Consider the following 23,303-nt stretch of genomic DNA (forward strand, 5'->3'; position numbering starts at 1 on the left):
TTTGTGTCTTCATCCTGCATGTTTGCTGACTCAAATTTTCCTTGGGTAAGGAGGTGCGGGAGAAGGCATGGGGCTCTGTGGTTTGAATTGCCTGTTGCTCCAGGCCTCCGGGCTGCAGGCTACAATAAAGCACTTCTTTCAATCTGGGCCAATGATGCTTCGATAAAGCTTGACCACAGGATGCAGGATCGCCAGGCTCTGCAAACACAACCCAGGCCTCGGAGGCCGGGCCAGCACCAGAGCTAAGACTGTTCCGGGCAGGCAGGCAGCAAGGTCCCCAGTTCCAGGCCACGGGCTGTGGCCATCCCCTGCTTCCCTCCTCACCCCCCACTCACCCCAACCCTGCATGCCAAATCTCCGGCCTCCACCCCAAGGCTATTCACATCCCCTATCCTAGAAGACTGAGAATCTGGGAAGGCAGCATCGCAGAATCCTTGAATCTTGGAGTTACAAGGCTTTAGCATAGTGCTAGGAGGTTGCCTCACACAGCCTCAGACTCCTTGCAAGAATAACCTCTGCCGACTGGGTTCGGTGGCTCATGCCTGTAATCCCAGCACTTTGGGAGGTCGAGGCAGGCAGATCAACTGAGGTCAGGAGTTTGAGATCAGCCTGGCCAACATGGTGAAACCCCACCTCTACTAAAAATACAAAAAATTAGCCGGGTGTGGTGGTGCATGCCTGTAATCCCAGCTACTCTGGAGGCTGAGGCAGTAGAATTGGTTGAACCTGGGAGGCAGAGGCTGCAGTGAGCTGAGATCACGCCATTGCACTCCAGCCTGGGCGACAAGAGTGAGACTCCATCTAAGAAAGAAAAGAAAGAAAGAAAGGAAGAAAGGAAGAAAAGAAAGGAAGAAAGGAAGAAAAGAAAGAAAGAGAAAGAAAGAAAGAGAGAGAGAGAAGGAGAGAGAGAGAGAAAGGAGGGAGGAAGGAAGGAAGGAAAGAAGAAGGAAGGAAAGCAGGCAGGCAGGCAGGCGAAGGAAAGAAAGAAAGAAAGAGAGAGAAAGAAAGAGAAAGAGAGAGAGAAAGAAAAGAAGGAAGGAAGGAAAGAAGGAATAACTTCTACCATTGCCATGTTCCTGACAGAGCAGTCCCACCAGCTTGGATCCCTCCATGACGGGGAGCTCACTACCACAATTGTGACTTAAGATTCCCACGTGCTTTTAGCTCATTAGGATCACATGTCCCTAGTGAGGTCAGAGGGGCCTACAACCCCACTGAAAAGGAACCTGTCCAGGCCACCACCAGGCAGTTCCCATGGAGTGTCTTTGCCCAGGCAGCCTTTTGTGCCTGAGATGGTCATTTCTTCCAGATGCCCTTGGGTGACCTCCTCCTCAGGCTTTCTTCTCTGAGTCTGGGGCCCCTGGGGAGACATCCAGCCTCTACAGTGCCAAGCACGGGTGTTGGCAGGGAAGGAGGGAGAAGAGAGGATTCCTGGGAAGGGACAGCAGGGCTGGTTGTGTGAAGTGAGTTTCGTGATGGGGACCCCAGTGCAGCGCCCCACCCCCCAACAGTTGGTGGCACCCCCTGCTGTGCCCAAGGCATCCCAGGGGGACGTGGGCAGCCAGGCGATCCAGGGGGCCTCAGAGGCTTTTTCAAGCGCTACCAAGGGGCTGCCGGGTGTGTTGGTGCAGAGTGGCTGCTGTCACCACCCCTGGCAAGGGACTTGTTTCCAGATTATGTCTAAACTAATCTATTCCCCAGGCAGCACCCAGGAGAAGCCCCATGAGCCCTCTGCACACAGGACCCTGCCTCAGGACAGGGAACCCAGGCAGCACCGACTCCAGACCCAGCTAGGCACGGGGAGAGGCGGGGTGACCACAGGGCTCCAGCTGTCCAGATGTGCAGCCAGCATTCTGCCGTAGAGACGGGGCGGAGCTGCCGCGAGGGGCCCAGATGGGCCGCGTTAACCTGGGAACAGGCTCTTTGGGGCCCAGATGCTCTGTGTTTAGCCGGCTAGCTGGTTTTGGTCTCCAGATGTGAGCCTGGGGTGAGGGGCGGGACACAGATCCAGATGTGTGCACTATATGCAGGCGAAGCCGTAGGGACCAGCTGCAGCACCCAGGCCCAGGGCCCTCCTGATCATGCCGTCTCCAGCGCCTCAATCCACGCCTACAGGGCCCTGGTCCAAGAGGGGGTCAAGGTTCACTCAGGCTCAGAAGTTGGCAGAGCCCACAGGCACCCTCATGGCGGGAACAGGGACAGAGCCCAGGGACCTGCCCAGTGCCACACAAGCCAGGGACAGGCAGGACCCCCAACAGGAGTAGAGAGTCTGGGGTCCCTCCAGCCACAGGCAGCTGCAGGTGAGGGGCTTGGGGAAATGCCTTCCTCTCCCTAACCCACACAGACACTCTCAGACACACACAATTAAGTAATCTGGACAGCCCTGGCCAACCAGTGGGAGGAGGTGCTGCATTCACTGTGGAGGAGAATTATCAGGGGACACAGTCCTGCCCCAGGGGGATCTCAAAGAATCCAGCCTTCTCTGGGGGCCCCACCCCTCAGCCTCCTCCTGCTCAACCCAGGAAGTGCAAGAGCCCCGCTAGGTGGAGGACTTGGGGCTGACCGCTGACCCCCCAATCCCAGGCACTTTTGGGATCTCAAGCCCCCAACCCCAAGCCAAGGTGGTCAAAGGCGAAGAGGCGTGAAAGAAGAAAAGGCACTACCACTGCTAAGCAAGCGCTGGATGGAGGGGGCCGGAGAAAGCCTCCCGAGGGATCCCAGACACGACGGCTTCCCAGGTGCCCGGCCATCCTCACCCATCTAGCACAGATATGGGGGGCAGCTGGGGAAGCCCAGAGACCCCTGCATTAGCCCCCAGCATGGTCCTGAGACCCTGCAGCCTCCCCCTCCTGCCACCCAGAGGGCCTCCATCCTAGATAACCCCAAGTCTCCCAGCAGCCCCCTTCTCAATACCAACAGCTGCCCAAGGTCAGCTGCCTCTCCCCAGCACCCTCCATCAGCCCCTAGAAGTGCAGCCGAGAGTCCGGGCGCGGTGGCTCATGCCTGTAATCCCAGCACTTTGGGAGGCTGAGATGGGCGGATCACCTGAGGTCAGGAGTCCGAGACCAGCCTGGCCAACATGGCGAAACCCCGTCTCTACTAAAAATACAAAAATTAGCCGGGCATGGTGGTGGGGCACCTGTAATCCTAGCTACTCAAGAGGCTGAGGCAGGAGAATTGCTTGGACCCAGGAGGTGGAGGTTGCAGTGAGCTGAGATCGTGCCCCTGCACTCCAGCCTGGGGGACAGAGCAAGACTGTCTCCAAAACAAAACAAAAAAAGAAGTGCAGCTGAGAAGGCAAGGACCGAGGCACAGGGCAGGACTTCAGGAAAGCCCCTTGTCCTCTAAGTTTCAGTCCCACGACTGTCCAGCGGCCCCAGCTCTGGACTCTGAGACAGGAAGTCATCGTGGCCACAGCGGCCACTGGTCAAGGTCAATGATCAAGTCCACCTGACCATAGGGCAGCCTAGCAGGGGAGGGGCGAACAGGCACAGCTACTCTTGGGGCCATCGGGCATCTTGCCAGCTCCTTCTCACCCTGTCGGGGCAAAGCAGCTCAGGAGAGAGACAACAGGACCGGCACAGTCTGGCCTGGGTGGGGAGGCTGGCTGGGGGAGCTGGATTGAAGCGAGAAGCGCTAATAGGTTATGTCAGGCGAGCGCTCTGGGGAAGGGGCCGCGCCTCTCGGCTCTGGCAGCCCCACCTGGGGCCTGAGCCCAAGAGCTGGGGCCTGGAGAGAGACGCTGGCTCAGTGCTGAACCCAGTGTGCAGACCGGGGAGCAGGAAGGCAGGACAGAAGTGAGCCCCCATCCCCCACTGGGCCTGGGGCAGCAGGGGGTGCTGGTGATAGACACACAGACCCCTCTGGTGGGCTAGGCAGGTCCCAAGTGACAGAGGCCGCCCATGCTTACATGATGGGACTGGGCTTGGTGGAGAGCGAAGCCCCAGGGGGTGGGACCACCCCTCTGCTCAGGGGAACCCTCTTATTATGTATCCCCTCATTTCCTTTTCTGTCCAGTCCCCCCATCCTGGGCGCCAGGATCCCATCCCCAAACCCTCCCGACCCTGATCTCTCCCCCAAACTCCCGCTGCTCTGCGTGGACTTCACCAGCCCCTCCCCCATCCTTCAGTGCGCACTTTGACAGCCCCTAACACCGCAGCCTTTCCTGGGGTTGGGATGAGGTCAGGATGAACCGGGGGACAGGGAGAGGCCTGCAAATGAACCCCTCGCCCGGGAATGTGGGTTCCAGGAGCTCCGGGAGGTGGAGAGGGTCTCAGAACAAGAGGCGGGAGGGGGGTCAGGGAAGGGCCAGGAACTCGGGCCGGGGCCTGCGGGCAGACTGAGGAGGGGGGCCCTTACAATCACAACGGGGCAGCCAGGGCCCTGTGTGTCTTGGCGAAGTGGGACCCCTGGCCCGCCAGGTATGTAACAATTCCAGCCATTTCCTGCCCTATTAATGAAAAAGGGACTGATATAAATACACGCTCAGCATAAATAAATACAGGCCAGGCCCAGGACTGCATAGCAGACAGATTGCGTGAAGCTGCTGGCCGGCCTTGCAGCCAGCTCCCCCCACCCTGCCCATGCCCCGTCCACCCCCTGACACCAGCCACCACTTGTTTTCTTCCAGTAGGCCAGGGCCCCTCCATGCTCACAGGCCTGAGACAGACGGACTGACTGCTCCCACCCCGGGCCTCAGAAGCTGCAGCCCCCAGAAAGGCAGCAGGCCTGGGAGATGGGGAGCCAGGGAGTGGGGTCCCAAGAGCCTCCCATGCCTGCCCTGAGCGGGGACCGCACGTGCACAGACCAGGCAACAGCCCTGTGACATCTGGGGTGCTGTGATTATACCCTGATCACAGGAGGGGAAACTGAGGCTCTCAGGGTTTAGTAAATTGCCAAAGGTTACACAGCTGAGAGGTTGTGGATCCAGCATCCAAACCCAAGGCTCTCTGACCCCAAGGCCTCTGCTGTGCCCACCATTGTGAGTGGCAGCCGAGGGGAGATTCTGGCCTTCTCCCTTTCCCCCAGGATGCCAGGGACCTTGGAAGGCCGGAAGAATTCAAGTCCTAGAAGAGATCTTGCAAAAGCAGCAATAACTCCAGGACAGGGGATTCAGGGAGCCAGAAGTCAGCCAGTGTAGGGCCTTATTGGCAGGCTGCGTAGACAGGGGGACTGCTCCTCTCCTGCCCCACCCCACCTCTTACCTGGGCACTGAGGAACAAGGCCTGGCATCAAGGAACCCCAAATGCTGACTCTCGGCCAGGCGCAGTGGCTCACACCTGTAATCCCAGCACTTTGGGAGGCCAAGGTGGGCAGTTCGTCTGAGGTCAGGAGTTTGAGACCAGCCTGGCCAATATGGTGAAACCCCGTCTCTACTAAAAATACAAAAATTAGCCAGGCGTGGTGGCGCTCACCTGTAGTCCCAGCTACTCGAGAGATGAGGCACAAGAATTGTTTGAACCTGGGAGGCGGAGGCTGCAGTGAGCGGAGATCATGCCACCGCACTCCAGCCTGAGTGACAGCGAAACCCTGTCTCAAAAAAACAAAAACCAAACCAAATGCTGACTCCCTTATCGGGGATCACCCCACCCATCCCGCATTGCACAGACATGGGAACCGAAGTCCAGAGTGGGCAAAGAGAGCCTCATCCAAGGTCACACCCAGTGACCTAGGCGGGCAGAGGCAGAGGCACAGAATCCAAGCTTCTGTCCCCAAGCCCGGATCTTCTCCATGGGGCTTGGGCCACATTCCTGTCCATCCCCACCTTGGACCCAAACTGCTCTGGGGCCTCCTCCTTTCCTCCAGTCCCTGCCTCAGCAAAGAGCTGACATCACCTACTCCTGCACTCATGCTTCCCTGAAAGCTGTGTGTATGTTCTAGAATCCCAGTCATGTTACCCCTCTGACCAGGTGCTTATAGGTCCTTCCTGGTACATGTTCTGCCTCATCGGCCAGATGGGACCCCTCAGATGTCCCTCCTAGAGCAGGACAGCCTTGCTGCTTAGACTTGGAGGAAGGGTCTGGAAGTTCACCCACATCCACCCTGAGCTGTAAGGGAGGCCCTCACTGAGCTGGGAACCCAAGTGGAGAAGAGCCACGCTCACACCACCACCCTCTGGCTTGGGAGTAGGTGAGAGGTAACTGCAAACACTCAAGAAACCATCCCTTCCCCTCTCAGCAGAATCACTCACCTGAAGGCTGAGTCTTGGGGATTGGAAGCATCACAGCCTGAGCTGGCATAGCAGCATCAGCCACCCATGCAGCAGGACCCTGTGTCCTTACTCACAGGTTAGGGGAGTGCTGAGATACTGGATAGGTTTCCCCTTTCCCCGGGGAGACAGATGGCTCTTCAACAGATAGCAGGTGAGTGGGTGTGGTTGGTTCTGTGGATGAATGGATGGGTGGGTGGGTGGGTGGATGGATGGATGGATGGATGGATGGATGGATGGATGGATGGACGGATGGATGGATGGATGCATGAATGGGTGGATGAATGGGTAGATGAATGGGTGAGTGGATGGTTAGGCAGATGGGTGGCTGAATGGATGGGTGGTTGGGAGGATGGATGGATGGATGGGTAAATGGATCAGTGGATGGATAGATGGATGGATGGATGAATGGATGAATGGATGGATAGATGGGTGGATGGATGGGTGGATGAGTGGGTGGGTAGATGGATGGATGCATGAATGGGTTGATGAATGGGGAGATTAATGGGTAAGTGGATGGGTAGGCAGATGGGTGGGTGAATGGATGGGTGGGTGGGTGGGTGGATGTATGGATAGGCAAATGGACCAGTGGATGGACAGATGAATGGGTGGATGGATAGATGGATGGATGGATGGATGGATGCATGAATGGGTGGATGAATGGGTAGATGAATGGGTGAGTGGATGGGTAGGCAGATGGGTGGGTGAATGGATGGGTGGTTGGGAGGATGGATGGATGGATGGATATATGGGTAAATTGATCAGTGGGTGGGTAGATGGATGGATAGGTGGGTGTGTGGATGGATGGATGGATGGATGGATGGATGGATGGATGCACGAATGGGTGGATGAATGCATAGATGAATGGGTAATTAAATGGGTAGGTAGATGGGTGGGTCAATGGATGGGTGGTTGGGTGGATGGATGGATGGATAAATGGATCAGTGGATGGATGGATGGATGAATGCATAGGTTGTTGGGTGATGATGGATGGATGGATGGATGGATGGATGGATGGATGGATGAATGCATAGGTTGTTGGGTGATGATGGATGGATGGATGGATGGATGGGTGGATGGGTGGATGGGTGGATGGATGGGTGGATGGGTGGAGGGATGGATGGGTGGATGTGTGAGTAGATGGGCAGGTGAATGGGTGAGTGGGTGAATGGATTGGTGGGTGGGTGGATGGATGGTTCTGTGGATGGCTTTGTGAGTGGGTGGATAGGTGGATGGATGAATGGCCAAGTGCATGAATGAATGGGCTCCTTGAAGCCTGGCTCACAACTGTTTCTCAAAGATTTCTAAATCTCTGAAATGTGAGGCCCTGGCACCCCCCAGAGGCCAAAGTCTCTAACTGCCCATCTCCCCTAAAGCCCTGGGCACCAATACTTCTGAGAACCAGGGGCACGCACCTAGAGAAAGTTAAGGATTCTGGGAAACAAAAAATCTAGAGACCCAGTGCTGGTTCTGCCCTTGACAGACTGTGACCTTGGGAAAGTTCAACCTTCTGAGGCTCAATTTTCTCAGCTGTAAATGGTGCTAATCAAACCTGATGCCTGTGTTGCTAGGAGATTTAAACCAAATTATGAGTAAATTGTCTGAGATGTTTGATATCTGGCCCATAGAAGATGCTGACGGAAAGTGATTTCCTTCCCAGAGGCAGTCCTGGGCTCACATGCAGGCACACACATGCACATCACTCACACAACATCTCTCCAGCCCATTAGGGAAGAGGGAGTGAGACCATAGGCTAGGCCAGACCAGGAGAGGCAGATACATTTATTCTCTGGGAGTTTCTTGCTCTGGCAAAACTGTTCCAGACTCTGAGTCCGAGGACGCAGACAGTGAGGGCAGCAAGGAAGACCCTGAGACCTCCTGGGGTTCAACCTCCTGGGCCTCGGCCAGCTGGGTCGTGTGCTCAAAGGCAGCCTGCAGCAGGTGGGAGGCCAGGCAGGTGGTCCAGGTGATGAGATAGGCCAGGTGCCAGGAGGTGAGGGCAGTCATAGTCTCCACCCACCAATACAGACGTCTCAGCTGTGCCAGGAGCTTCCTCACCACGCAGTTCACTTGCAAGGCCTGGAACAGGGAGACAGATGGGCAGGTGGCCCTTAGGAGCTCATAGGGTTACACTGCTTGGCTGTGGCTCCCCCCTGCAAGCCCAGCCAGCCCTGACCACACCCAGTACCCCAGGTTTGCCCTCCACACCCCAGCCTCACCCCGAGACCACCCACCTTACTGAGCTGCCTGCCCAGTCGGAAGCAGTGGGACTTCTGACACACCCTCCAGGTCACTACCACCAAGAGCAAGGCCACCAACATCAGGCTATGCAGACATGACAAAAACCGGTCTGTCCAGATGGCCACAGACAGGCCCAGCTGCTCCCAGGCACTGAGCAAGGCCAGGCCCAGGCCCTTGGTGCTGCCCCACATGCCAGCCCACATCAGCCTGGGTCCCTGTAGCACCAGCCACACGGGGACCTGTATCAGAGCCAGCCCAGCCCGGAGAGCCTGGCCCAGGGGGCAGGCTGCAGCTCCCAGGGGTAGGTGGGCCTGCCAGTTACAGGACCCCCGGGCCTCCTGGGCCAGCCCTGACACCCAGTGGTTGAAGAGGTTGATCTTGAGGAGCAGGAAATTATAGAGGTGATCTCGGTTCTGAACCAACTGCAGAAGAAGAGAGACAACCGTCAGCCATCATCACCCTCCTGGGACAGGAACCCCACTTTTTCTTTTTCTTTTTTTTTTTTTTTTTTGAGACGGAGTTTCACTCTTGTTGCCCAGGCTGAAATGCAATGGCGCTATCTCGGCTCACTGCAACCTCCACTTCCCGGTTTCGGGCGATTCTCCTGCTTCAGCCTCCTGAGTAGCTGGGATTACAGGCGCCTGCCACCACGCCTGGCTAGTTTTTGTATTTTTAGTAGAGATGGAGTTTCACCATGTTGGTCAGGCTGGTCTTGAACTCCTGACCTTAGATGATCCACCCGCCTCAGCCTCCCAAAGTGCTGGGATTACAGGCGTGAGCCACCGCGCCTGGCCAGGAACCCCACTTTTACTGTAGAGGTGAAGCTGCTGGACCACCTTGAGTCAGATCCCCATCTCAAGGCCTCAGCTCCCCGCATGTGCAAGGATGAACTCTGTCCACTTTGAAGGACTCCCTTCTGAGAAGGGAACATTAGAAGGTGTTTCATATTGTATTTGGGTTCCTTTCCATTGGATATTTTTTTTAAGAAACAGGATCTCACTCTGTTGTCCACGCTGGAGTGCAGTGGTATCATCATAGCTCACTGCAGCCTTGACCTCCCACACTTAAACAATCCTCCCATCTCAGCTTTTCAAAAAGCTGAGACCACGCAAGTGCATGCCACCATGCCTGGCTATTTTTTTTTTTTTAAAGAAATGGAGTCTTCTTATTATGCCTGGGCTGGTCTTGAACTCCTAGGCTCAAGCAATCCTCCCCCCATTAGCCTCCCAAGTAGCTGGAGCTATAGGTGCATCTCACTACGTCCAGTTAATTTTTTTTTTTTTTTTTGTAGAGGCGGGGTCTTGCTATGTTATCCAGGCTGGTTTCGAACTCCTGGCCTCAAGCAATCCTCCTGCCTCAGCCTCCCAAAGTGCTGGGATTGCAGGCATGAGCCACTATACCTGGCCTCCATTTGATTTAAATGATTATTTACAATACTCCAGACTGAAGGAGGTTGCATGGCTATTATTACCATGTTACGATCCCCCACCCCAATCCTGTGGGCTTTGAACCCAGGTCACTTGTCTTCTTCCAAGTAGCTGGGCTTTGCCTCTGCACCAGTTGTCCCCTGGCATCAGGAGGGCTGCTGGGGGCAAAGGACAATGCCATTAGGGGCAGGGAGGCGTGAGAGACGTGGGGCAGGGGTCACATAATTCACGACAGACCTAATGAGAAGGGTGAAGGAGAGAGATCCAGAAAGACTTCCAGATTTCCAGCCGGACACGGTGGCTCACACCTGTAATCCCAGCACTCTGGGAGGCCGAAGCAGACAGATCACCTGAGGTCAAGATTTCGAGACCAGCTTGGTCACCTGGTGAAACCCCATCTCTACTAAAAATACAAAAATTACCTGGGCATGATGGTGCATGCCTGTAATCCCAGCTACTCGGGAGGCTGAGGCAGGAGAATTGCTTGAACCCAGGAGGCGGAGGTTGCAGTTTGCCAAGATCGCGCCACTGCACTCCAGCCTGGGTAACAGAGTGAGACTCCATCTCAAAAAAAAAAAAAAGAATTCCAGATTTCTGATCTGGGTGGTGAGTTGGACAACGGCGTCTCCCATTCACTGAGATGAAGCTGCAGGACTGGGGTGAGGTGGGGGAAAGCTGTTCTTGAGTCCTGGAGTTGAAAGACCCTTCATCAGAGCTGGAAAGCCCCCAGCCCTTGAGTGACACCAATCCACCCACCTGGACCCCCCATCCCCGTGTTCACAGGCCCCACCATCTGAGATTGGCTGCAAGACCCCCCACTCATGGGCTGGATTTGCAGAGCTTGGGATGTGGAGGGTGGAGCTATGCTGAGACCAAAGAGTCCAGCAGGGAGAAGAATTAGGGTAGAGCTAGGAAATAGGACCTCCCAGGTTATGGTGCTGAGACCAGGGAGGAGGGAAACCTATGATATCCCACATGATCCCACAAGATCATTTCTATAGGAGAGGAAATGGGCTCAGAGTGGTGAAGTGATTTGCCCAAAGTCACACAGCTAGAGAGTAAAACAGCCAAGATGCAAATCTTTTTTTTTTTTTTTTTTTTTTTCTGAGACAGAGTTTTGCTCTTGTTGCCCAGGGTTGCCCAGGCTGGAGTGCAATGGTGGGATCTCGGCTCACCGCAACCTCCGCCTCCCAGGTTCAAGCGATTCTCCTGCCTCAGCCTCTTGAGTAGCTGGGATTACAGGCATGCACCACCATGCCTGGCTAATTTTGTATTTTTAGCAGAGACAAGGTTTCTTCATGTTAGTCAGGCTGGTCTGGAACTCCCGACCTCAGGTGATCTGCCTGCCTCGGCCTCCCAACGTGCTGGGATTACAGGTGTGAGCCACAGCTCCCGGTCCCAAGATGCAAATCTAATGGTGTCTGTCTTTCTCAACTGCCCCCTGTTATATGATCTTGGCTCACTGCAGCCTTGGCCTCCCAGGCTCAATCTATCCTCCCACCTCGGCCTCCTAAGTGTGACTGAGTTGTGACCCCAACCGCAAGCATGTGTATGTTTAAAAGAGATGAATGGGCCAGGTGCGGTGGCTCACACCTGTAATCCCAGCACTTTGGGAGGCCGAGGTGGGTGGATTACGAGGTCAGGAGTTTGAGACCAGCCTGGCCAATGTGGTGAAACCCTGTCTCTACTAAAGATACAAAAAATTAGCTGGGCGTGGTGGCGCACGCCTGTAATCCCAGCTACTTGGGAGGCTGAGGCAGGAGAATTGCTTGAACCTGGAGGTGGAGGTTGCAGTGAGCTGAGATCGCACCATTACACTGCAGCCTGCGCGACAGGGCAAGACTGCATCTGAAAAAAAAAAAAGAGAGAGAAAGATGAATGGGCCAGACGCGGTGCCTTATGTCTGTAATCCCAGCACTTTGGGAACCTGAGGCGGGCAGATCACAAGGTCAGGAGATCGAGACCATCCTGGCTAACAGGGTCTCTACTAAAAATACACACACACACACAAAAAATTAGCCAGGGATGATGGCATGTGCCTGTAGTCCCAGCTACTTGGGAAGCTGAGGCAGAAGAACTGCTTGAACCCAGGAGGCAGAGGTTGCAGTGAGCCGAGATCGCACCACTGCACTCCAGCCTGGGCAACAGAGCGAGACTCTGTCTCAAAAAAAAGAAAAAATGAATGGGAAAAACAATGATTCACCCATAGGAGTGACCCTCAATAGAGAAAATGCTGCCAGGTGTGGTGGCTCACATCTATAATCCCAGCACCTTGGGAAGCTGAGGTAGGAGGATCATGTGAGGCCAAGAGTTGGAGACCAGCCTGGGCAACGTAGTGAGACACCATCTCTACAAAATACAAAAATTAGTCAGGCGTGGTGGTGCACACCTATAGTCCCAGCTACTTGGAGGCTGAGTGGGGAGGATTGCTTGAGACCGGGAGTTGGAGGCTGCAATGAGCTGAGCCGGCACCACTGCGCTCCAGGCTGGGCGACAGAGCGAGACCCTGTCTCTAAATAAAGAAAAGAAAAGAAAATGTCAGCACTGTAGTTTGGAGTGGGGCTTCTGGGAGATGTCAGATTATTCTGGAAGACAGGCAGCCACCTAGTTCCACTGGATGGGACAGGCAGGGCTTGGGTCCGGCAGCTCTGAGGTGGCTTTGTAAAGGGCCTGGTGTGTGGTCCCCACCCCACTTACCCCCAGCCCCCACTCACCAGCACTGAGAGCCTCATAACCTGCAACAGAATCCCCAAAAGGCTGGATCTGACTGGAGGAAGGGCCTCCATGTCTGGCCTCCCCCACCTACTCCGGCTGGGAGAAGCAGGGTGACCTCACAGATGCCACAGGGTGGGGACCAAGTTACCATGGGGACCCGGTTGCCGCCAGAGACCCACTGCCTTTACCTGGCTCCTGCCGCTCCACTGCTTCCTCTGAAACCTCAGTCCACGTCTGAGCCCAACACGGCCAAGGAGGTCTTAGAGCCAAGCTTCCTTCAGGTCAGATTTCCCCAGATCTTGGAACAGGAATCAAGTGCCGCCTAGGAACGGGGTTCATGCCTGGATTCCCAATGCTTTGGGAGGCCAAGGTAGGAGGATTGCTTGAGGCCAGGAGTTTGAGACCAGCATGGGCAACATAGCAAGACCCTGTCTTACAAAAAAACAAAAAAAGAAAAAAAATTAGCCAGCCTTGGTCATGCACACCTGTAGTCCCAACTACTCAGGAGTCTAAAGTGGGAGAATCGCTTGAGCCCAGGAGATAGAGGTTGCAGTAAGCCAGGATCACTCAAGCCTGGGTGACAGAGCAAGACCCTATCTCTAAACAAAGAAAAAAAATTGAAGGGTGTTGAGTTTATTTGGGGAGTGGGCCCTGCAAGCATCCATAGGAAGTCAGAAAGTGAGGCAAGGGGCCAGGCACGGTGGCTCACACCTGTAATCCCAGCACTTTGGAAGGCCGAGGCAGGCAGATCACGAGGTCAGGAGTTTGAGACCTGTTGGGAACAGGTCCCCAAAATCTGGCCATAAACTGGCCCCAAAACTGGCCATAAACAAAATCTCTGCAGCACTGTGACATGTTCGTGATGGCCATGACACCCACGCTGGAAGGTTGTGGGTTTACCGGAATGAGGGCAAGGAACACCTGGCCCACCCAGGGCGGAAAACTGCTTAAAGGCGTTCTTAAACCACAAACAAGAGCATGAGCGATCTGTGCCTTAAGGACATGCTCCTGCTGCAGATAACTAGCCAAACACATCCCTTTATTTCGGCCCAATCCCTTTGTTTCCCATAAGGGATACTTTTATGGGAATCTAATCTAATCTATAGTTAATCTAATATCTGTAGAAACAATGCTAATGACTGGCTTGCTGTTAATAAATACGTGGGTAAATCTCCGTTTGAGGCTCTCGGCTCTGAAGGCTGTGAGACCCCTGATTTCCCACTTCACACCTCTTTATTTCTCTGTGTGTGTGTGTGTGTGTGTGTTTAATTCCTCTAGTGCTGCTGGGTTAGGGTCTCCCCAGCCAAGCTGGTCTCGGCAGAGACCAGCCTGACCAACATGGTGAAACCCCGTCTCTACTAAAAAAAAAAAAAAAAAAAAAAAAATTAGTCTGGCATGGTGGCGTGCACCTATAATCTCAGCTGCTCAGGAGGCTGAGGCAGGAGAATTGCTTGAACCCAGAAGGCAGAGGTTGCAGTGAGCTGAAATCGTGCCACTGCACTCCAGCCTGGGCAAGAGAGTGAGACTCTGTGATAAAAAGAGGGAAGGGAAGGGGAGGGGAGGGGAGGGGGAGAGAGAGAGAGAGAGAAAGAAAGAAAGAAAGAAGAAAGAAAGAGAAAGAAAAAGAAGGAAAGAAAGAAAGAGAAAAGAAAGAAAAAGAAAGAAAGAAAAGAAAGAAAGAAAGAAAGAAAAAGGAAGGAAGGAAGGAAAGAAAAGAAAGAGAGGCAAGGACAGATGAGTTTGTGAGCAGGGTTTGAGTTCAGACAACCGGGGCTGATCCCCAAAATCCCCTGGAAAATGGTGCAGAACACACCTCAGAGTCACCCCACCCAGGAGCATGAATACTAGGGTATTTATCTTCCATGACCTGTCTGCTTCCTGTTGGACATTAACTCCCCCTGAACCTCCGATCTTACCAGCACAAACACCAGAGAAAGCCCTCCAGCAGATGGTCGGGTGGGGGTCTTGCAGCAGGCGGCTCAAGCAGTGTGCATGGAAACTAAGGCAGAGGACTCTGGGGTAGGGAGAGCAAAAAGGAATCCAGAACAAATAAACCCCTAGACATGTGATGATGGGAGCCTTGACCAGGGCTGAGGCCCTGGAAATGGAGACAACAGATGCCAGAAATCTGTAGCAGTTACAACAGATAGAATTGGAGGATGTCAAGACCCACGATGATCTGAGACGTTGCCCACTTGCATGCTAACAAGTTAGCCAACCAGAGCTCCACGGCTGCCACAGGAAGACATGAGACTCCCAGGTCAGAGATCAAAGACAATGTTACTCATGGCAATAGCAGTGAACTAGGTTATAAGCATTTTCCATTCATTCCTTGAGCTCCAAAACCCACAGGGTGATATGACAAGGGCCAGATGATGCCTGGCAGTATCTGAGGTGGGTGTGTTACAGGAGAGGTGGCTTGAGTTTAGGGAACTCAAATCTTTTATTTTTTCTTTTTCTTTTCTTTTTTTTTTCTTTTTTTTTTTTTTTTTGAGATGGAGTCTTGCTCTGTCACCCAGTGCAGTGGTACAGTCTCGGCTCACCGCAACCTCTGCTTCCGGGGTTCAAGCGATTCTCCTGCCTCAGCCTCCCAAGTAGCTGGGATTATAGGCGCCTACCACCATACCCGGCTACTTTTTTGTATTTTTAGTAGAGACAGGGTTTCTCCAGGTTGGCCAGGCTGGTCTCAGACTCCTAACCTCAGGTGATGCACCCGCCAGTGCCTCCCAAAGTGCTGGGATTACAGGCGGGAGCCACCTCGCCCAGCCTTCTTTTTTTCTTTTTTTGAGATGGAGTCTCACTCTGTCGCCCAGGCTGGAGTGCAGTGGCACCATCTCCGCTTGCTGCAACCTCTGCCTCCCAGGATCAAGGAATTCTCCTGCCTCAGCCTCCCGAGTAGCTGGGATTACAGGCACGCACCACCAAGCCCAGCTAATTTTTGTATTTTTAGTAGGGATGGAGTTTCACCATATTGGCCAGGCTGGTCTCGAACTCCCGACCTCAGGTGATCCTCCTGCCAGCACCTCCCAAAGTGCTGGGATTACAGGCATGAGTCACCGCGCCTGGCCAGGAAACCCAAATCTTTTCTAATATGCAGTAAGCAGGGCTGCCTTTTGCCCCAGAAGGAGACATTATATCTTCCAAGGTTGTCTGATATACAGATATCCTAGAAAAGAAAGTCCAGGGCAAAAGGCAATCCATTAGTGCCTCACTCACAAGACATACAGAAACGTGAAAGACACATAGACAGAGGCATCCCAACAGAGGAATGAACAGGAAAAGAGGTAAAGCGAGACAGGGGTCAGGGATACGCCCAACCCAGAAGACTCGAGTGAAAGGCAGAAGGTAGCACTGCCCACCAAGTGGGGGCGGGGAAGAGAAGGAGTAGGTTTGGGGAGAGAGGCAAAGGGATTGCTGGGGGTCAGAAGGTGGTGGCTGAGCCGGGTGCAGTGGCTCACTCCTGTAATCCTAGCACTTTTGGAGGCCAAAGCAGGCAGATCACTTGAGGCCAGGAGTTCAAGACCAGCCTGGGCAGCATGATGAAACCGGGTCTCTACCAAAAATATAAAAATTAGCTGGGTGTAGCGGTGCATGCCTGTAATCCCAGCTACTCAGGAGGCTGAGGCAAGAGAATCTCTTGAACCCGGGAGGCAGAGGTTACAGTGAGCCGAGATCAGGCCACTGCACTCCAGCCTGGGTGACAGAGCAAGGCTCCATCTCCAAAAAAAAAGGAAGGAAGGAAAGAAGGAAGGAAGGAAGGGAGGTAGGGAGGGAGGGAGGGAGGAAGGAAGGAGGGAGGGAGAAAAGAAAAGAAAAGAAAAGAAAGAGAGGTGGCTGAGACTGGGATTTGCAGTTTGTTTTCCCTCCTCTCTTTGGTTTGCCACCACCATCACCTGGCATCCCTGTCCCCAGAACTCCACTGCCACAGAGGCTGAGCTGATATCTCCAGCCTCATACTGACCACACTCCCTGTGGTCAGTGTGGGAGCTAGAGCAGAAGAGACCTCACTCTGCCCCACAGCCCCTATGGGCAGCCCCATGGGAATGCTAGGCGCATGTCTCAGTCCCAGCTCTAGTCACCTGCCCTTCCCTGCCCCCACCAAAGCCCTGGTCTTGGTCCCCAAGCTAGACTCCAGCCAGGGCTCTTTGTGGCTCTGTGGCTGCCCAGACCACAGGAACAGGTGCCCACAGAAGCCTGGATACCTAGTGTCAGAGGTCCGGAGCCTCCACTGGGGTGTGAAACCGACTCAGGATGTCCCCTAAGCTAACTGAGGGAGAGCAGTCCCAACCATGCAGGTCCACAAGCCAGAAACCCCGGGATCACCTTCTCATCTTCCTGCCTTCTCCCCTTCCTGCCAAGCCACTTCTGAAGGCAAGGGCCGTGAACCTGCCTCACTGCTGCATCCCATGCTTAGAACGATGCCAGGGGCACAGAAGGAGCTCTGTGTAAATTTGTTGAATTAAGAAATGAAGGCTGGCTGGGCACAGTGGCTAATGCCTGTAATCCCAGCACTTTGGGAGGCCGAGGCTGGTGGATCACCTGAGATCAGGAATTCTAGACCAGCCTGGCCAACATGGCGAAACCCTGTCTCTACTAAAAATACAAAAAAATTAGCCGGACGTGGTGGCACGTGCCTGTAATCCCAGCTACTCAGGAGGCTGAGACAGGAGAATTGCTTGAAACTGGGAGGCAGAGGTTGCAACCAATGAGCCAAGATCATGCCACTGCACTCCAGCCTGGGTGACAGAGCGAGGCTCTGTCTCAAAAAAAAAAAAAAAAAAAAAAAAAAAAGAAGAAAGAAAAGAAAAGAAAAATGATGGCTGGGTGCAGTGGCTCAGGCCTGCAATCCCAGCACTTTAGGAGGCAGAGGTGGAAGGATTGCTTGAGCCCAGGAGTTTGAGACCAGCCTGGGCAATATAGCAAGACCCCATCTCTACAAAAAAATTCAAAAATTAGCCGGGCATGGTGGCACGTGCCTGTGTTCCCAGCTACTCAGTAGGCTGAGGCAGAAGGATCGCTTGAGCCCATGAGGTCGAGTCTGCAGTAAGCCTGATTGCACCACTGCACTCCAGCCTGGGTGACAAAGTAAGATCCTGTCCAAAAAAAAGAAAGAAATGAATAACGGCCCTACCTACCAGGTTGCACCTGAAGGTAGCAGGACCTGCTGTGGGAGGAGCCTCCAACGTAGATCAATCAACTGGGAGCCTTGAACCCTCAGTCCAAAGCTTCCCCCCGCTAGCGCCCTTCTGTTTCTTACTCAGCACCAGGTTCAAGGCCATCCATGCACCATTGCTCTGTGTGGCTTTGGAGTTTCACTTTGCAGGGTAGCAGAGAGGACCAGGCGGGAAACCCCAGTTATCAGTAGCCGCTGCCTTGCACAACGCCGCGGGGAGTGGGGCGCCGTTCACCGGCCTCTGCCCTTCTCCGCCCCAGGACCCAGGATGAGAGGAGAAGCAGGAAGCCCACCTCTGAGGTCTGCCAGCCCGGGTACCCATCGGCTCTCAGGTGCGCCCCCTGAGGGTGCAGGACTGCAGCGCGGCCGCACGGGGGCAGCAGACACCGGGGCGCGCCTGGGCGCCCCGCGCGAGTGGGTGGAGAGTTCCCAAAGACTCGCTTGGTCCCCAAGCCCTGCGAGGGCGGTTTCCCGGTAACAGCAACGTCACGTCATCCCCAGGAGTTTGCCCTGTGCAGGTCTTGTCATGCCTGGGTTGCTGGAGGCAAAACCACGGAGAAATGATCAGGACCAAAATCTTTTTTTATGTCATGTTCCTAAGTTAAAACTTCATTTCGTTTCAAATCTTCACTTTTTTTTTTTTTGGCCAAAAAATACGCAAAAAGGATAAATATGTCTGTATACTTATTGGAGCTTGGTGTTTCTTCTTTCTGTTTTTTGTTTTTGTTTTTAAATATTTTAGAGAGGGGGATCTTGCTATGTTGCCCAGGTTGTCTTGAACTCTTGGCCTCAAATGGTCCTCCTGCCTCAGCCTCCTGAGTAGCTAAGCTACAGGCGTGCACCACCATAACCGGCTATTTGTGTGTGTGTGTGTGTGTGTGTGTGTGTGTGTGTGTGTGTGTCTGTAGAGATGGGGTTTCACTAAGTTGCCCAGGCTGATCTCAAACTCCTGAACTCAAGGGATCCTCTCACCTCAGCCTCCCAAAGTGCTGGAATTACAGGTGTGAGCCACCACCCCTGGCCTGCATTTTTTCTTTCTGAAGATGGTTTTACCCAAGCCAATTACATGCGAAAATAATGATCAAAAAGCAATGAAAGTATGAAGGACTGGATCCTGGTTAAAGAAATAGATTCAGAGATGACAAACTTGGGTTTGAACTGAGCTACTACAAGAGCTCCTGCCCCAAATTTCCTTATCTGTAAAACTGGAAAATACTTAGAACCAGGCAGGGAAAGTTGTGGGGAGAAACCAATGAAATAGAGCCTGTGAGGGGTCTTTGACAGCGTATGGGAGCTGATAAGTAATGAAGTCGGTATCTGTGAAGGAAAAGGAACTCAAGAATTTTTCAAAACAAAATAAGCTACAAATGGGACAAAATTGCTTTCAAATAAGTGCAAACTTGTAAAAAAGAAACCACTCAGGGTGCAAAAATTTTATTAATTCACAAACCAATGTGTGGAAATCATTATTGCAACCAGTTTTCAGGCAATTCACTTGGACATGATTTTCACCCGACATGGAAATTCACATGGGAATTCACATGGAATTCACCCGACATGATTTTGAAATTTGAATTTTAAAAAGCTCACTGCCAAATGTAAAGAAAAATCTTTGCTTCCTTAAAATTAATTCAAAAATTTTTGAATAAAAATGAATGGAAATACTTTAAAAATGTTTTAAAAGGGATATAAAGTCGTCAAACCATCCCATGGTTCAAAAACATTATTCATCCCAAAATAAAGTGCCGAGAAATGGACAAAAAAGCATAAATGCAGGCCGGACACAGTGGCTCACACCTGTAATCCCAGCATTTTGGGAGGCTGAAGGAGGATCGCTTAAGCCTAGGAGTTCAAAGCCAGCCCTACAGCAAAACAAGACCCCTGTCTCTACCAAAAAAAAAAATACAAAAATTAGGCAGGAGTGGTAGTGAACACCTGTAGTCCCACCTACTCAGGAGGCTGTGGTGGGAGGATCGCGTGAGCCCAGGAGGTGGAGGCTGCAGTGAGCTGTGTTTGCGACACTGTACTCCAACCTGAGTGACAGAGCAAGACTGTGTCTCAAAAATAAATACCTAAATAAATTTGAAAATAATCAACATATAACAAAAAGCAATGGAAATTATTCATAACATTCACCAATTCATTTATCAACCAATTTGTTCAGAACCAAACTTTTTAGACATTTGTTTTCTGCCAGCTCACCTAGACCTTTCTCTGGGACATTCTCCCAGCACCCCTGCCCCATCCTCATCCACTCCCTCTTTCTCTAGTTGCTCTTTTTATTTTTGTTTTTGTTTTGTTTTGTTTTGTTTGAGACAGTCTCACTCTATCACCCAGGCTGCAGTGCAGTGGAACATTCTTGGCTCACTGCAACCTTCGCTCCCAGGTTCAAGCGATTCTCCCACCTCAGCTTCCCGAGTAGCTGGGACTACAGGCACACACCACCAGTCCCGGCTACTTTTTGTATTTTTAGTAGAGATGGGATTTTTACCATGTTGGTCAGGCTGGTCTTGAACTCCTGACCTCAGGTGATCCACCTGCCTTGACCTCCCAAAATGCTGTGATTACAGGCATGAGCCACCCCGCCCAGAAATGCTGGGATTACAGGCATGAGCCACCCCACCCAGACTCGCCTCAGCTTCTTGAGTAGACTACAGATGCATGTCACCAAGGCCGGCTAATTTAAAAAAAAATTTTTTTTTGTGGAGGCAGGATCTTGCTATGTTGCCCAGGCTGGTCTTCAACTTCTGGCCTCAAGCAATCCCCCTTCTTCAGCCTCCCAAAGTGCTGGAATTACAGGTGTGAGCCACCACGCCCGGCATCTACCTGCTCTTTTGTCTCATGTCCTAAAGCAAATGTTTCCAGGACATTTCCTAGGGTTTCACAAAGTTAGAAATAAAATAAGAAAAAATAAAATGTTCCTCAAGGCCCCCTCACCTCTCTGTTTAAACCATACTGTGGGTCGGGCGCAGGGGCTCACACCTATAATCCCAGCACTTTGGGAGGCCAAGGCAGGTGGATCACCTGAAGTCAGGAGTTCGAGACCAGCCTGGCCAACATGGCGAAACCCTGTCTCTACTAAAAATGCAAAAATTAGCCGGGTGTGGTGGTGCATGCCTGTAATCCCAGTTACTCAGGAGGCTGTGGCAGGAGAATCGCTTGAACCTGGGAGGCGGAGTTTGCAGTGAGCCAAGGTCACGCCACTGCACTCCAGCCTGGGTGACAGAGCAAGACTGTGTCTCAGAAAAATAAATAAATAAATAAATAGTAAATCATATTGTTGAAAGAAGTCCTGCAGCCCCTCACGGCCACCACCAGCCACCGCCACTGCCCTGGCCCAAGTCACCAAGCAAAGCCAAAAGCTGTGAGAGCCTGGGGGAAATGTTTGCAACGCTGCAAACAGTATCCACAATCTAAAGTATCCAAGGAACTCTTACAAATCAGTAAGATAAAATTAAATGACCCACATGGAATTTTGGTTAGCCAGAAGGAGTGACTTCAAGACATGTGTTGTACATCACGCTAACTATAGTTGATAACAATCTCATGTACACTTGAAAATTGCTGGCTAGGCACTATTGTTCAAGCCTGTAATCTCTCTCAGCACTTTGGGAGGCCGAGGCAGGTGGATTGCTTGAGCTCAGGAGTTGGAGACCAGCCTGGGAAGCATATTGAGACCTTGTCTCTATTTAAAAAAAAAACGCAAAAATTAGCCAGGCATGGTGGCACGCGCCTGTGGTCCCAACTACTTGGAAGACTGAGGTAGGAGGATTTCTTAAGCCCAGAAGGCAGGGGTTACAGTGAGTGGAGATTGCACCACTGCACTCCAGCCTGAGCAACAGAACAAGATCCAGGCAGGAGGGAGGGAGGGAAGGAAAGAATGAAGGAGGGAAGGCGGGAAGGAGGGAAGCAGGGAAGGGAGGGAGGGAAGGAAGGAAGGGAAAAGAGAGAGAGAAAGAGGGAAAGGAAAGGAAAGGAAGAAAGAGAAAGAAAGAAAGAAGGAAAGGAGGGAGGGAGGAAGGAAGGGAGGGATAAAAGAGAGAAAGAAAGAAAGAGAGAGAGGAAGGGAAGGAGGAAGGGGGAAGGAAGGGAGGAAGGAAGGAAGGAGCGAAGCAGGGAGGGAGGGAGGAAGGAAGGGAGGAAGGATGGAAGGAAGGAAGGAAGGAAGGTTGCCAAGAGAGTAGATTTTAAATGTTCTCACTGCAAACTAATGATATGAGTATGTGAGGTGATGCATATGTTAAAGGGCTTGCTTAGTCATTCAACAATACATCCCTACATCAAAACATCATGTCATACACCATTAATATATACGGTTGTTCCTTGTCAGTTAAAAATAGGGAAAGGGAAAAAAATCAAACGACCCAATGGAATACAACAGCAAAAGCCATTCACAGAAAAGGAAACTCCAGGAGCCAATAAACCGATGGAAAGAGGTTCAACCTCATTAGTCATTAGGGAGGAATGCACATTGAAACCACAGTGAGATATGATCTCACCCTCATTTGCAAAAACAAAAAAGTCTACAGCACACGTGCGTTGATGACTCTGTAGGCTAACCAGAGTCTCAGACACTGCCTGTACCCTGATTCAGTAGTGCCCTTCTGGTTTTTAGTCTCTGGGTGCCACCCATGGTAAGAATTGTATTAAACAGCCTGGACGCAGTGGCTCACATCTGTAATCCCAGCACTTTGGGAGGCCAAAGTGGGAAGATCGCTTGAGGCCAGGAGTTGGAGACCAGCCCGGACCACATAGGGAGACCCAGTCTCTATGAAATATTTTTAAAAATTAGCTGAGCATAATAGTGCATGCCTGTCAACTCAGCCACTCAGGAGGCTGAGGCAGGTGGATCACTTGAGCCCAGAAGGTTGAGACTGTAGTGAGCTAGGATTGTGCCACTGCACTCCAGCCTGGGCGACAGAGTGAGATCTTGTCTCTAAAAAGAAAAAACAAGAAAAAAAAGTATTGCACAAAGCTGTTCATTAAACACACATGTGAAACTGAAGCAAGAGGCTAACAAAACAATAATTACTCCTACTACATGCAGTGTGCTCTTCTAATATCTACTCATTCTATTTCACAACCAGCTGAATTGTTTTCACTACCCTCCAGTGGGTTAAAGCATTCCTTCCAGAAACATCCACTTGTGAACAAAGAGACATGTGCATGGCAACGTTATTTCCTATCCCCAGGAAAGGGGAGCTGTATCAGCTGGGTGTGTCAGCTTGAGGCTTGAGGGATGACTAAGCGGTGGTGAAAACGAACCCAGTCCGCAAGCATCAACACAGAAAGAGCTCATAAATGGCCGGGCGTGGGGGCTCATGCTGGTCATCCCAGCACTTTGGGAGGCCAAGGCGGGCAGACCACTTGAAGTCAGGAGTTTGAGACCAGCTGGGTAACTTGGTGAAATCCCATCTCCACTAAAAAGACAAAAAATTAGCCGGGCCTGGTGGTGCATGCCTGTAGTCCCAGCTGCTCGGGAGGCTGAGGCAGGAGAATCGCTTGAACCCAGGAGGCGGAGGTTGTAGTGAGCCGAGAT

The 23,303-nt window shown here is 52.4% G+C and overlaps 1 protein-coding gene across 1 annotated transcript; it reads right to left on the reverse strand.

The window, feature by feature from the left end:
- Positions 1-7,963: 7,963 nt before the first annotated feature.
- Positions 7,964-19,015, reverse strand: TMEM270 (transmembrane protein 270). The gene is made up of 3 exons (XM_003815560.4): positions 12,591-19,015; positions 8,443-8,871; positions 7,964-8,287 (listed from the first exon to the last, which is right to left on the reverse strand). The coding sequence occupies exons 1-3, from the start codon at positions 12,660-12,662 to the stop codon at positions 7,991-7,993; spliced, it is 798 nt and encodes a 265-aa protein (XP_003815608.1). The 5' UTR covers positions 12,663-19,015; the 3' UTR covers positions 7,964-7,990.
- Between the last annotated feature and the right edge of the window lie 4,288 nt (positions 19,016-23,303).

This window comes from Pan paniscus, chromosome 6 (assembly GCF_029289425.2).
Source record: "Pan paniscus chromosome 6, NHGRI_mPanPan1-v2.0_pri, whole genome shotgun sequence".
In the NCBI taxonomy this organism is placed as follows: domain Eukaryota; kingdom Metazoa; phylum Chordata; class Mammalia; order Primates; family Hominidae; genus Pan; species Pan paniscus.

Coding starts and splice junctions, on each gene's coding strand:
- TMEM270 (XM_003815560.4), bottom strand. CDS start 12,662: ATGGAGGCCCTTCCTCCAGTCAGATCCAGCCTTTTGGGGATTCTGTTG. Junction 8,872..12,590: donor TTATGAGGCTCTCAGTGCTG/GTGAGTGGGGGC, acceptor CTTCTTCTGCAG/TTGGTTCAGAACCGAGATCA. Junction 8,288..8,442: donor TGGGCAGGCAGCTCAGTAAG/GTGGGTGGTCTC, acceptor TCCCTGTTCCAG/GCCTTGCAAGTGAACTGCGT.